Source organism: Poecilia reticulata, linkage group LG21 (genome assembly GCF_000633615.1).
Source record: "Poecilia reticulata strain Guanapo linkage group LG21, Guppy_female_1.0+MT, whole genome shotgun sequence".
NCBI classification, from domain to species: Eukaryota; Metazoa; Chordata; class Actinopteri; order Cyprinodontiformes; family Poeciliidae; genus Poecilia; species Poecilia reticulata.
The window spans coordinates 1,272,845-1,286,412 of NC_024351.1; the positions used below are offsets into that span (position 1 = coordinate 1,272,845).

General features: G+C 42.9%; 2 protein-coding genes across 5 annotated transcripts in view; one reads left to right on the plus strand and one right to left on the minus strand.

The window, feature by feature from the left end:
* pex7 (peroxisomal biogenesis factor 7) overlaps window positions 1-5,974 on the minus strand; it is a 38,676-nt gene extending 32,702 nt beyond the window's left edge. For all 3 annotated transcript variants that reach the window (XM_008397037.2, XM_008397038.2, XM_008397036.2), the window contains exons 1-6: window positions 5,802-5,974; window positions 5,139-5,259; window positions 4,352-4,409; window positions 3,545-3,695; window positions 3,385-3,462; window positions 3,200-3,308 (exon numbers count right to left, since the gene is read on the minus strand). In XM_008397037.2, the coding sequence (XP_008395259.1) occupies window positions 3,200-3,308; window positions 3,385-3,462; window positions 3,545-3,695; window positions 4,352-4,409; window positions 5,139-5,253 (511 nt within the window). In that variant the 5' untranslated portion in view covers window positions 5,254-5,259; window positions 5,802-5,974. The remainder of the gene's footprint in view (window positions 1-3,199; window positions 3,309-3,384; window positions 3,463-3,544; window positions 3,696-4,351; window positions 4,410-5,138; window positions 5,260-5,801) is intronic.
* Window positions 5,975-11,308: 5,334 nt separating this feature from the next.
* hey2 (hes-related family bHLH transcription factor with YRPW motif 2) overlaps window positions 11,309-13,568 on the plus strand; it is a 3,400-nt gene continuing 1,140 nt past the window's right edge. The window contains exons 1-4 of one of the 2 annotated variants that reach the window (XM_017302047.1): window positions 11,309-12,335; window positions 13,047-13,107; window positions 13,172-13,255; window positions 13,427-13,550. In XM_017302047.1, the coding sequence (XP_017157536.1) occupies window positions 12,280-12,335; window positions 13,047-13,107; window positions 13,172-13,255; window positions 13,427-13,550 (325 nt within the window). In that variant the 5' untranslated portion in view covers window positions 11,309-12,279. The remainder of the gene's footprint in view (window positions 12,336-13,046; window positions 13,108-13,171; window positions 13,256-13,426; window positions 13,551-13,568) is intronic. The other variant, XM_008397032.2, reaches the window with a different exon arrangement.

The window sequence follows — 13,568 nt, forward strand, 5'->3', positions numbered from 1 at the left end:
GCAGCGCGGCGCCGTCCACCCAGTTAGCATCATCAGGGCAGCGCGGCGCCGTCCACCCAGTTAGCATCATCAGCACTGCAGGCTGTCCACCCAGTTAGCATCATCAGAGCAGCGCGGCGCCGTCCACCCAGTTAGCATCATCAGCACTGCAGGCCGTCCTCTTAATGCATCAGCATATTGACCATGTTACACGACTCTCAATATGGGAAAAACTGATATTTTTAGTTCTTTCATTGTATCCAAAGATGTTGAGGATCAAACATTTCAATGAATTCTAATAATTAATGTCCTTCAGTCTTTAACACTCAAAGGTTAAAGAAGAATAAAAACAGCTGCTGCACGTCCTGAACCCTGTGACATCATCAGGCTGCAGACATTCACATCATCACAAGTGGAGACTTTCTTGGAAAAAGACAAAGTCACCGTTAATCTCGTTAGCAGACGGAAACGAGGCGTTGACATTTCTACACGACCCTCTGGCTTTAAGGGAAACAAAAGACAAAGTGGAGAAATTAGAACTAGAAAAATAGAGTTCACCGACTTACGGAGCGAAACGTTGTGCTGTCAGAGCGAAACAAGAACTTTCAGCTCAACGCTTAAAGGGCAGAAAGTGGATAAACGGTCAGAACATGAAACTGAAACTTGGTGAAAGATGGAGGAAAATAAGGTTGTTGAACAAATCAGGTGTTATTACTGGAGACTCACTCGTCTAACATCATATAACCACCTGGAGGCTTTAGAACGGGAGGTCAGAGGGGTCAGAGGAGGTCAGAGGAGGTCAGAGGGGGTCAGAGGGGATCAGAGGGGTCAGAGGAGGTCAGAGAGGGTTAGAGGGGATCAGAGGGGTCAGAGGAGGTCAGAGGGGATCAGAGAGGGTCAGAGGAGGTCAGAGGAGGTCAGAGGAGGGTCAGAGGGGGTCAGAAAGGGTCAGAGAGGGTCAGAGGAGGGTCAAAGGGGTCAGAAGGGGTCAGAGGAGTTTCTTTACCCCCAACAAAGGCGCGGCTCCCTCCAAGGAGGCGTTTCTGCATTCTGTCAGCTACCAATGGACCCAGGAGTCGTCTCTTTTCTTGCGGTCGGACTTGCAGAGATCTTCGGTGAATCGGAGCTTGTTGTCGTGCAGAAATTGTGAATTTTTTTCCCGCTTTCCAGACAGCATCACGCAGCCGGCGGGACAAGAACCTGCTGAAGATGATGACGGTGGGTGTAGGAGGCTGCGATCCTTCGTCATGGGGCCCAGGCGGTGGGCGTCCTCCATGAAGGACACCAGCGTCCTCCATGAAGGACGCCAGCGTCCTCCATGAAGGAGACCAGCGTCCTCCATGAAGGAGACCAGCGTCCTGTTTTCCTTGGGAATTGCAGCCTGGTAGATTGTAACCAGCGCCTTCATCCTCCTGGTCGTCGTGTCCATGACGCTTCCGGTTGCAGCTCCTCCGTTTCAGCAGCTCGGTTCATGAGATGACTGGTACTGAGACGTTCCTTCTGATCAGATCCATTTTCTCTTTCAAACTTCACCCATTCTGGTGTCGACTTTTTTCTCCAGCGTCTCGATCCGGTTCCCCAACCATCAGCTCAGTCGCTGAAAAGCGTTTCTCTGACGTCACCATTTACCTTGGAGCAGGTGAGCAGTAGGAGGGAAACGTTCGTCCTCAAAGTGGCTCCGGCGTTCAGTGTAATCGTGACACCCTGACAGTCAGGCCGTTATGTTCTCCGAAGCTAGCTGGTTCTCGATGCTAACGGAGCTAGCAGCATGTGCTCCCTTACGTTTATTCTTAGACATTTTCCTTTGTAAGAGGTTCAGGTGCTCACTCAAACATCTCCCAGGTTACCGAATCCACAGCATGCGAAACGAAGACAAAAAGGCAGCTTCGTGTCGCGCAGCTCCTCTAATCAGCTGGTGAGAGGAGCTGCACACGCTGCGCCACCTAAACCTGAAAGCTGTCACAAAGAATCACTTCCTGAAGCGAAACGAATGTTAGCATGATTAGCATTTAGCGTTAGCCTCAGCTAAACACTGTTTGGCGACGACTCACTGATCAGGGAATGATCCACGTTTAGCCAGCAGCTGAAGCTACATGCTAACCTTCGCTACATGTAGCCATGACCTCATAATCAGCTGGCAGAACTGAGACCCTAAGAGAAGCTCAGGAACAAAGCAGCGTCTGTGAGGAACCGGGTCGCCGGCCGTCTCGTGAGCCGCAGCCGGTTCTGTTGGGACCAGAAACCCATGTGACGCCGTTTCAACTGAACCAGAACCGGCCGGAGTCGGGTCCACAAAGAGCCGCCGGGTCTCAGGGTTCTGCTGCTGCACCGGCTGGTTCCAAGGTCCAAAACAGAACCAGCCCGACCGGACCAGAACCCACCAACAGATTTAAGAAAAAATGAAGGTTCAAAACAAGAAAGACAAGAAAATATTTTTTTACCCAAAAAATAAAGATAAACAAATAAAAAAAGATTAAAAACAAAAACAGGAAAAATGCTGTTCTTCTAAAAAAGATGAAATATTAAACAAATTAAAAAATGCAAATAGAAATGAAGGAAATGATGAAATAAAAACGTGATTTCAGTTTTTCAAAGTATTTTGATCACATTAAAAAGTGGAAAAATAATGAAAATCAGAAAAAGGAGCAAATTAATATATTTAAATATTAAAAAGTCATGATAGAAATAAAATGTTGGGGGGAAAAAAAACTTTTTATTTTAAATCCAGCCTGAGGGATCCGGGTCCGTCGGGCCGGGATCCCTCAGGCTCAGCTGGGACTTTTCACAGCAGATCCGGGTTTTTCTAGAAAACCCAGAGCCCAGTTCAGCTCCGCTGACCCGGTGGGATCCGGATGGATCCAGTGGGACCCGGTGGGATCCGGATGGATCCGGTGGGACCCGGATGGATCCGGTGGGACCCGGTGGGATCCGGATGGATCCGGTGGGATCTGAATTCTGCTCTAAAAAAAGAAAACCTAAAAGCCTAAAATCACTGAAACCCGAACTAGAGCTGAGCACGCCACACTTTTCAGATTTCATGAGTGAAACATATTTAAGCCCAGGAATGATTTTCTGTCAGATCAGACGGATTCAGGTTGACGCTGCAGCGGCGCCCCCCTGTGGCCAAAAGCCTCCAACAACCTAAGCTGCACCAACAGCCTTCACAGCTGAATGCTGGGAATTCTGGGATTCCTGACGGAGAATGAGAGCGGCGGCTGACCTGAGGCTGAAGCAATGCATCCTGGGATGTGAGGAGACCAGATGGAGCTGTAGACGACCCCTTCGTGACCCCTGAGCGTGGCGAGGGAGCGGCCAAGGTTCTGGTCCCACTTCAGGAGAGAGGAGTGTTATGGGCGGAGCCTCAGAGAAAGGGGCGGGGCCTCTGAGAAAGAGGCGGAGCCTCACCACTTTAACGCAGCGGTCCCAGGATCCGGAGGCGATGAGGTTCTCTGCTCTGGTCTGACTCCAGTCCACAGAGTAAACCTTCACACACACATCGGTCAGTCACAGCAGGGTGCGTGTGTGTGTGTGTGTGTGTGCGTGTGTGTGTGTGTGTGTGTCGTACCTCCTGTGTGTGCTCCTTGGCCACTCTCAGCGGAGCGTTCTGATTGGCTGAGTCCCAAAGCTGCAGGCTGCCGTCGCCGCCTCCCGCCACCAAGACGTGTTCGTTAGCTTCACTCCACGCAACGTCGAAGAGACCGTCACCCCACTGCCAGCTGACAAACGGAGAGAGAGAGCAAAGCAGCTCAAGCCCAATAAATTCTCTGGAATCCCCCCAGAAACTCTGAACATTAAAGTTTGTCAGCAGGAAGTTAAACTACGGTGGCTGAAAGGAGCCAAACTGCAGCTAACATTAAAATGCACCAGAACAGGAAACGGAAGCAAAAACATCAGCAAGAATCAAATGCTCCAAACTGACTCCACAGACATTAGTCCTCCAGACCAGCAGGGGGAGCCGACCGCTTCATCTGGAACTACAAACTCAAGAATGACGGGATTCCAGAAGAAAGTTGAGTGGAAGAAGGAAAAGGTTTTCTATCCTTCATGGTTTTCAGAATCGTAGAGAGCAGCAGCATATTTGTGAAGCTAATCTGGCCGACTCCAGACTCCCCCTGGTGGCCTGGAGGACTTCTGCTGTGTGTAGCTTGTTTTCCCTTTTGCTTCCGTTTCCTGTGATTGCAGCGTTTTTCTGTTGCATTCAAATTTTTTCTGTGTGTGTTTTGGATTTTGCATCATTCATTCTGTGTGTTTTCAGCGTTTCGCCACCACAAAAAACGAAATAATGAGTTTTACACATTCGAATCTGGACACATCTGCACTTCCTGTTTGTGGTAAAAAGATAAAAATGAAGGAAAGAATCCAGAAACTTTACCTTCTCACCAAAACAACCCCAGTTTCAGTCTGATCCAGAACAAACAGAGAACCAGAACCTGCAGAGACAGGAACATTATTATTAATATAGAGTTTATATACTTATATTCATTCATATAAGCATATAAACTAATGCATTTATAAATGATACTGATTTAATTTAGTTTTATTTAGATTTCATATTTTCTTTTTATATTCATTTAAAATATTTATTTTATTAGGAAATCAGTCGTATTAAAAATCATCTGACCGTCTGCAGTAACTTTCTATTCTTCATTATGTTTTAAAGTTCGTCTTAAAACCCATTTATTTTACTTGGCTTTCATCTCCAGCAGGATCTAGTTTTAAATTGTATGTTTTCGTTTTTAAACTGTAAGAGTTGTTTTTATTTTTATTATGTTTTAATGTACAGCCCTTTCTATCAGCTGTGGTTGTTTTAAAGTGCTTTATAAATAAAGTTGGATTGGATATTAACAATTATTATTCCATTAGTTATAATCTGCATTTTTAATGTCATTTTACTCGTGTTTATTAATTTATTTTACTGTTAATTTTGAGTTTGATAGTTTTTATCACAGCTTAACAGATTTCTTCATGTTTTTCTCATTTCTACTATTTTTACTTATATTATTTACCAAATCTGATTTACATTGAAGTTTGTATTTTAATGTAGCATTTTCTATATTCTTTCTTTTCATGGAAATAATAACCATTATTATCTAATCTTAAATATTTGTACAAGTCATTTCTCTGCATCTCAACCAGGTTCTGCGTCTCTCCACACTGACCAGTTATCCCGTAGAACTGGGACGCCGCGCAGGCCAGTCGGTTCGGGAGGAACGGCGACGCCTCCACGGCGTAACCATGGCGACCAGGACAGCGAAACACCTTCATCGTGGTCATCAGATGCTGCGGAGGAGAGGAGACCGTTAAAGTTCAGAGGAAGAAAAAAATATCCACGTCATATGTCAGAATTAAACCTTTTTCATATGTTTTATTCAATCTTAGTCCATTTATAATGTTTGCATTTATTTATTTCTTCCTCAACACAAAAAGATGCAACTGGAGGAATTCAGAGTACAAAATTAATTTGTAAATAATTTTTAAAAATAAAAATAGGCCTGTAACATAAATATTACATTTTGGCAAAATACACTTTTAAAAACCACAATACAGAAAATAGAAAACTGTATTTTAAGAAAACAAACAATTAGATGATACATATTTACATTAAATTGCTACTACAGTAAATAATACAACAAGAAAATGCAGAATTATTTAAACTATTTTTGTTGTATTTCAGATCCCAAAGCTGAGTTTACTGCGGCTGCGCAGAACATACACTGAAAACACGGCAATGACTTTTTCCAGCTGAAATCATTCGAGTCTCAGGTTTATGTTTCTAACGTTAATCTTAAATAACCAATAATTAACTGAAATGCGTTTGATACCAGAAAAAAATCCCAAGTCCGTCCGAACCACCGGTTCCGCTCCAGCGTCGCTTTTAACCGTTAAGCGGTGATGAAAACCATTTAAAATGAACAAAAAGAAGTTTTCCACATGTAAGCAGACCCTGTGCTGCTCACATCCTCCAAAAGCCGCACAGCTGCAAACACTTCCGTGTTTTGATCAGCTGACTTGATAACCCGGATGAGACATTCAGGACGATCTCTCTTTCTACCACTAGATGGTGCCGTTTCACCAAACCAATGAATCCGAGGCTCTGCAGATCTACAGAATCTCATTAGACGAAGAATTGATTATTAATTAGTCCGTTAGTCGGTGTTTTTCTATTATTTAACTCTGCGGTGTAATTTGAGGAATAAAGTTTAATTAATTTGCAGTTATCCAACTGGGAAATACATCAGAACACCGGCATTAAAATGTGACTTTTCAGAAAACTGTTGGGCCAAAAGAGCCACAATCCTCCTGAAAACGGGAAAACATCAACAAAATGTTACTTTTACATGACAGGTAGATAGTTAGTTGAAATGTTTTAATTTTAAATACACATGTAAATAATAAATTATTATTAAAATTATATATAAACATTCCCCTCAGACAAATTTACACCAGAATGTTACAATTTGTAAAGAAGTATGAAGATTTCACCCCAAGCAACAGATTTAGAGTTTATCTGCCAAAGAAAAGTTGATTTGAGGTTTAATGACTGTTTTAGTTTCGCCTCCTGGCCAACAGTAAGAGAGAGAACATTTATTCAACAGGATGAAAAGTTGTTTTTATGTCTTTTCCCCTAAATTCAGCTGAAAGGGGAAGCTGCCTTGAATGAAACTCATTTATAAATCTTTGTCGGGACCAAAACCCCATAAATGTGTTTGTCCTTCATGCAGCAGCAGCTGAAGAGTCCAGTTTACAGAAAGCAGAGGTGGATTCATGTCAGCACAACAGCTTGGCTGCAGCTCCTCCCTTCTGGAACGTTTCTACTTTATTTCCAGTAGAATAAAATGAAGCCAGGCTTCTCTGCTCAACATCAGATGCGACTCCTGTCCTGCTGCTTGACCTCCATGTTGGAGGAGCGGCGTGGGCCCGGCTACAATGAGACGCTGTGTCCCTGCAGCGCGGGGCAGAGAGTCAGGTCAAACCACCCTGGGAGCGCAGCCTGGGAAAAGCAGGCGGAGGCTGGAGACTTGCAGAGAGTCTAAATTAATTTCCCCACATAGATTCTAAAGAGCTGAACTTCTTGGCTGTTTTATAAACTTCCAGTTGAATAAAGTTCAACATCTGTGTTGAAGTTTGATTGTAAACTGTTAAGAAAAGACATAAAAACAACAAGAAGTTTATATTCATGCTCTTAATTTGAAGTCCGTTAACGTAACTGGTGTGGCACTTTTTATTGTTAGTTTCCATTAAAAACTGTATTGATAGCATTTAGCATTAGCGTCCACTGATTACTATTGTGTAGTAGCACCTTAGCATTAGTTTAGTACCACATTGTACCACACGGACCTGACGCTTGTGATTAGTGTTTTAGGGCTATGCTGCTAACCTTCTAGCTAGCGGTGGACCAGAACCAGAACCGCTAGCTTTTATCATGAACCAGGTTCATGATAAACTGGGGGCTCGTCCGGGATGCATCTCACTGGCCACCGCATTGGACGGCGTGTCCGGTTTGCATGTGACTGCATGCACTGCGACGCTGATGCTGCGGCGGGTTGGACTGGAACAGGCATCGATAGAAATGACCATCATGCATCTGTGATGAAGCCGCTTGCAGTGGACAGCAGCTGCAGTTGGATCAGGCAGATCATCTTGGGTCAGCCTCCTCACCAGGTCTGAAGGTGACTGTCGTTCTGTGCGACCTCTGCTGACCTCTGTGAGCAGAACCGGGGAATGAAGCCGTCTTTCAGCGCAGAAACACACCAACAGCCTCCGGTCCGTGGCTGAGGTTCTGACCCGTAAACAGCAGCTTCTCCTCAGGTTCTGATGGTACCGGAATAAAACATCATTATTCTGCTTCTCAACGCATTTTTAATGTTTTTATTTTCACCAAACTCTTTATATGCCAGATTTTCTAAATGATAAAAACGGAGCGTTCTGATTGGTGGAAAAACAAGCAAAGCCTGAGAATAATTCATCTTTAGCGACTTTGACTTGGTAATAATCATAAACATGAAACATTTTACTCTGGTAGAAACCAGAACTGAGTCTCCATGTTCCTCGTTCTTCCAGTTTGGTATCCGATCGACGTCAGAGGAAAATTTCCAGGATTTTTTTTCCACTCAGGCAGGAAAAAGACACCTAAATGTCCGGAGCCGAGCCGATGCAGCGGGACGTCACCAGTGAAGCTGCTTCTGCAGAACTTTAGTCATTTAGCATCAGGAAACTCTCTTCTTGGTTTATTCATCAGTTTCCTGATACTTTCCACGTTTATTTTTATTAGCTTGATGCTAAAAGCTTAAATGTATCTTTAGTCACCTCTAGTTGAGCAAAGAGTTGAAAAGATTCTGTTTTATTTTTCCCTCAACCCCCCCCCCCCTCATATGCAGCCCTGGGCAACTGCCCAAAGCTTCAACAATGCTAACAATGGCTGCTAGCATTCTGCATTCATCATGAGATTAGATCATTTTAGGAGGAAAATGTGTGAAAATATGGAAATAAAAATGGATTTAAAGGGAAAAAACACTTTTCATAACATAAATTATTTAAATTTCTATTTCTGGATCATTTCCTGTTAAACTCAGATTCGCTCTGTTCCATTTCTGCACATCCAAAACCTTCATTTGGATTCATGCCGATTTTAACCAGCGGCTTAGTCAAAGTTTCGTCCGAAGAGCTGGACTGACGGATGGCAACGGGAACCAGAGTCTGTCGTGGCTCTGCAGAAGGAAAAGGAGGATTTATGATGACAACCCGGGGAGAGCGGCGGATCCGCAGAAAGACTCGTGACGTCATGATCAGCTGACACATTTCAAAATAAATTCACTCAAATAATTTTTCCAGCAGAGCATTTTGAAGCTGAAGCACTGGGAGAACTGACCGTGTGTGTGTGTGTGTGTGTGTGTGTGTGTGTGTGTGTGTGTGTGTGTGTGTGTGTGTGTGTGTGTCTTTCCCACACCCACTCCTCCGTCTAAAGCACCATGAATGTCAACATTAGCGCAGCGAGCGGCGGGCCGGTGCCGGTACCGGTTCCGGTTCCTCCTCGGTTCTGTTCAGGGCGGATCCGCTTCGGCCGAGACGAACCAACGGCTGAGAAACGCTGAGTTTTAAAATAAAGATTCTTGTAAATATGTTACCAGTGCTAACTGTAAAGCTAGCTGCGCTAATCATAAACATTAGCTCTGCTAACGCTAAACCACCGTGCTTTAGCAAAAGCTAATGCTAAAACGCTAAATTCATGTTGCTTCATTAACGCAGCTGGTTTTATGCGGAGCCACAGCGGAGAAGAAAAGTGAAAAGTTTATCATTTTGACTTTTGAAACTTTAAAAATGTTCAAATGTTGAAAATGTGTTATTATTTTAAACCTCACAAATATCCATAATTTTCCTAGAAATCTTCTGAGATTGAGCTAAAAATATCTGAATTTTCTAAAAGATGTTATTTTTTTAAACTCTTTTCAAAGGTTAATCTCAGAAATGTTTTTCTCTCCTGACTCAGAAACGACCTTGTTGTTTCTTTCTGGTAAATTTCAGAGTTTTCTGGTGGAAAATTTTTTTATTTTTACCTGCAGTGACCGGATGCGCCACCTGGTGGTTGGTGTAAGAATCTGCTCCTCCGTTTCTCATTTGTTCGCAACATTTTTGCCTTTTGCTCAATAATGTTTGTTTAAAGGAAAAAGGAGAAGTTAGGACAGGAAACGGAATTGCCGTGCAAACAGACTTCAAAATAAGAGCATGAAACGTCAATAACCAAACCTTAAACACAGATGTTGAACTTTATCCAACTGAAACTGAACAATTAATTTAGGGGAAGCTAAGTGCGCTAAATGATTCAAAGCAGCGCGCTAAGCTAAAAGTAGCTCTAAATTAAGTCTTACTTTTGATTTTTACTCTGGGCTCAGATTTAGGGAACAAATGTAAAGAAATGCTTTGCTGAGGTGAGACAAGGCAGAGCAGAACCTGCTGACACGAGCATCAGCCCGGTTCTGGTTCTGGTTCTGGTCCAGACGGGCGGCGCTCCTGATAAGGCCCAGACAGATAACCGGAGGAATGCGGACCTGCGATCCGACAGCCGGCTGGAAAACATCGGACCGATCCGCAAAGAGAACACCGAGGTGCTCAAAGTGGGGGGCGAGGGCCGTCTGCGGCCGGCCACAGGAGTAACGGGACAAAACATTAAAATCCACTTACCTCTGCTTCTAACCGCTGGATTAACGCTGAAGGCAGGAAGTGTTTTCAAATGAAGACTGAAAAATATGACAAATCTTCCCTTTTATTCAACCAAACCCAAAACAAGAAGCAAACTGGAAGTTTATCCTGGAATAAAAATGGATTTAAGGGGAAAAACTATTTTCAGAAGGAAAAACCATTTGGACTTTTATATCTATGATCTTGTTTCTATTTAAAAAGTTCTCATTTTTATTTAACTAAAATAGTAAAATAAAATGTTTTAACACTTTTAGTGTGAAAAATGTAAACATAAAACACATGGGAATAAAAACGGATTTAAAGGGAAAGAAAACTTTTTTTACAAGTTTGAAAAATGATTTTAAATTTAATTTCTGCATAATTTCCTGTTAATCTCAGATTTATTCTGTTTTCCCATTTCTGCACATCGAAAACCTGAAAATCTTTCAGGTTTATTGAAGATTCGTTTTCATGACGTTCATCAGATTTTTCTTTATTTGGTGTCAGTTCCGGTCCGGCAGCTGTCTCTGGTTCTGCTCGACCCGGTTCTGGTTCTGACGGGTTGTAAGTGCGTGTCGACAGCAGCCGGTGAGCCGAGACGATGAAGATGAAGGGAGATCTTCCTCCTGCCTGTGAGGCGTTCAAGTGCTCGGAGATTACAGAGAGCAGCGTCTCCAACACGTCGTCACCTTCATCACTGCCAGGCCTCCTCCTCCTCCTCCTCCTCCTATTAATGATTAAACTCTATTTTATTTTTTGCCCCTTAAAATTTGCATAAAGGAAAAACTTGAGGTTCTGATTTGATCTGAAAGAATCGAGTCGATAAATGAACTAAACACTAAAAATAAACAAACTGAGAATGAAACATTTAATTTAATTTAATTTAATTTAATTAATTTAAAACAAAGCATAGAATAAAAGGTAAAGTGGAAAATTATTACTTTGGTTTTAAAGTCATTTCTACACTGAAAAAAAGAAAAGTCCAAACTTTAAAAAACTCAGATAATTTGTTGCATTTAATAACATTAAATTGGTCAAAATTCATTTATTTATGTTTGTTTAACATGGAACTTAAAAACTTTACATTTCTACTGGATAAACTTAATTTCATTACTTGTAATAAAACAACCTCAGTTTTTTTTTCAGTTGTTTTTATTTAAAGCATATTTGGGTTAATTCTACGGAAGGCTGATCCGGTCTAAACTGTCAATAAGTAAATAAATTATAGGAAATAAAACTATTACAAAAAATGCTGAATAAGTAAATACATAATCAAAAATAAGTTCCTGGATCTGCCTGGCAACTTGTGTTGTCCATCAATAATAAGTTTTCTACGGCTAGAAATGAGAAGTAAAAATGAACACAATTAATAATCTAATATGGTTAAAAAAATATTTTATATCTATATATATTTTTTGTCCAATTTAGTCGATTGGAGCCGGGAAGAAGCTAAGCAAACCCCGCAGATGCTTTGAGACCTCCATGCCACTAGGGGGCCAGGAAGAAGCAGCAGCACTCTGTCTTTCAGCAACAAGTCATCAATTAAGAAAAACAACAGAAGCACAATGAAGCTCATGCACCAGTAATCACATGTTGGGTTTATAGATGAATACTTTGAGTAGAAGCAGTAGTTTTGAACAACGTTATGCATAAAAAGTGGCGTTCAATGACCTCAGGAAATTTCGCCATTTGGAAGGTATTCGTATAAAGATGTAAAAAGGCGAATTCGACTTATTTAACAAAAGTCGTAAACTGACACTTTGTGCGACTTTTCAGCCGTGATCAAATTTGGCACTTTTCTCTTTCCATACAGGTTGAGTGCGCGTGCGCGTTGCTCCGTGGGAAAGCTCCGGCAGCAGAGGAAGAGGAGGAGGATGAAGAGAGGGGAGGTCAGCCCAGTCCGCCGCCGACACGCAGGCTCCCGCCGCGGGGTATTTACCGGAGACACTCCGCTGGAAGATCCGCTCCGGATCCGAGAGGAGAGGAGATTCCCGACTCTGGAAAACTCCCGGGACTCTGACGGGTTCGGGTGGTCCAAACCCGGCATGCCGGCTCCGGGTCTCCGCCGGCTCTGACCCGGCTCTCCCCGGGGACTCCCGCCAGCTCTCCCCGCCGCCGGGCGCCATGAAGCGGCCGGGTGAGGACAGCAGCCCGGCGGGCCGTGAGAGGCTTCCTGCGGGGTGAGAACATCCGGGTCTCCTCTGACGTCACACCATTAATTAAGACTTTAAAATTACTTAAAATTAAAGACAACAGTTTGTCATCAACTTTTCTGCTTTTATAACAAATATTTTAATCTTTATGAAAATATTCCAATCGATATTTTATTTCTCAGAAATTCTCTCAAATATTTTATCTTAAAATACAAAAATATAATTTTAAAAACTGGCATATTTTAACATTGAGGCTTTGTAATTTCAGGATTTCTCTGTGATCATTATTGTTTAACTTTTTTAGTTTTTCTTTGTGAAAATCAGATCAATTTGTTGTCATAAATGTTAATTCATTGATTTAAATCTTTCCAATTCACTTCAAAAACACTTAATTGATCCCAAAGGGAAGTTTAGTGTCGTAAATATTAATTCAGATTCTTCATCAGGTCCAGAAACATAATTATTGTTGCTGCTTCTTTTCTCTGTTTTACATAAATGAACTCAAAAAGCTGTAAATTTGTTCTAAAACAATTAAATCAAACATAAATTATTGTGATTCAGATCCAACACTGATGGTTAAAATGTTAATAATCAGAATTTGTTTCATATAAACTGGATTTATTGTTTTAAATGTTTAACCAAAAACAAAAGAAACTAAAAATGTTTGCAGTTTTCTGAGATTCCTGGTGAAATTAGGGATTAAAATCAGATCCTGTGGTTTGTGTGGACGTCCTGCAGGGATCCGGTGGGACGCGCGTCCCCAGCGGCGCGGCTGATGGCGAGGAGGCGGCACAGAGGGGTAGGTCCGCCGCGTCCGGCGGCCCGGAGCCTCCGGCGCCGCCTCAGTTTCCTGTCGGTTCCAGGTCATCGAGAAGCGGCGCAGGGATCGGATCAACAGCTGCCTGTCGGAGCTGCGGCGACTCGTCCCGACGGCCTGGGAGAAGCAGGTCAGCCTGACCTTTGACCTCTCAGCTCCCATGTTTCTGATGCAGCAAAATAAACAAAAATCATTTTCTGAATATAATCACGATTCATCACATCGATAATCTCTAAATTACCAGTAAATTTTAGTTTTATAATTAATAAAAACTCTAACGCCACCGCGCCGCTTCCTGCAGGGCGGCGCTAAGCTGGAGAAGGCCGAGATCCTGCAGATGACCGTGGAGCACCTGAGGACGCTGCAGGCGGGAGGGACAGGTAACCACGGCGACGCAGAGACAGCTGCAGCAGGTGGAGGGACAGGTAACCACGGCGACGCAG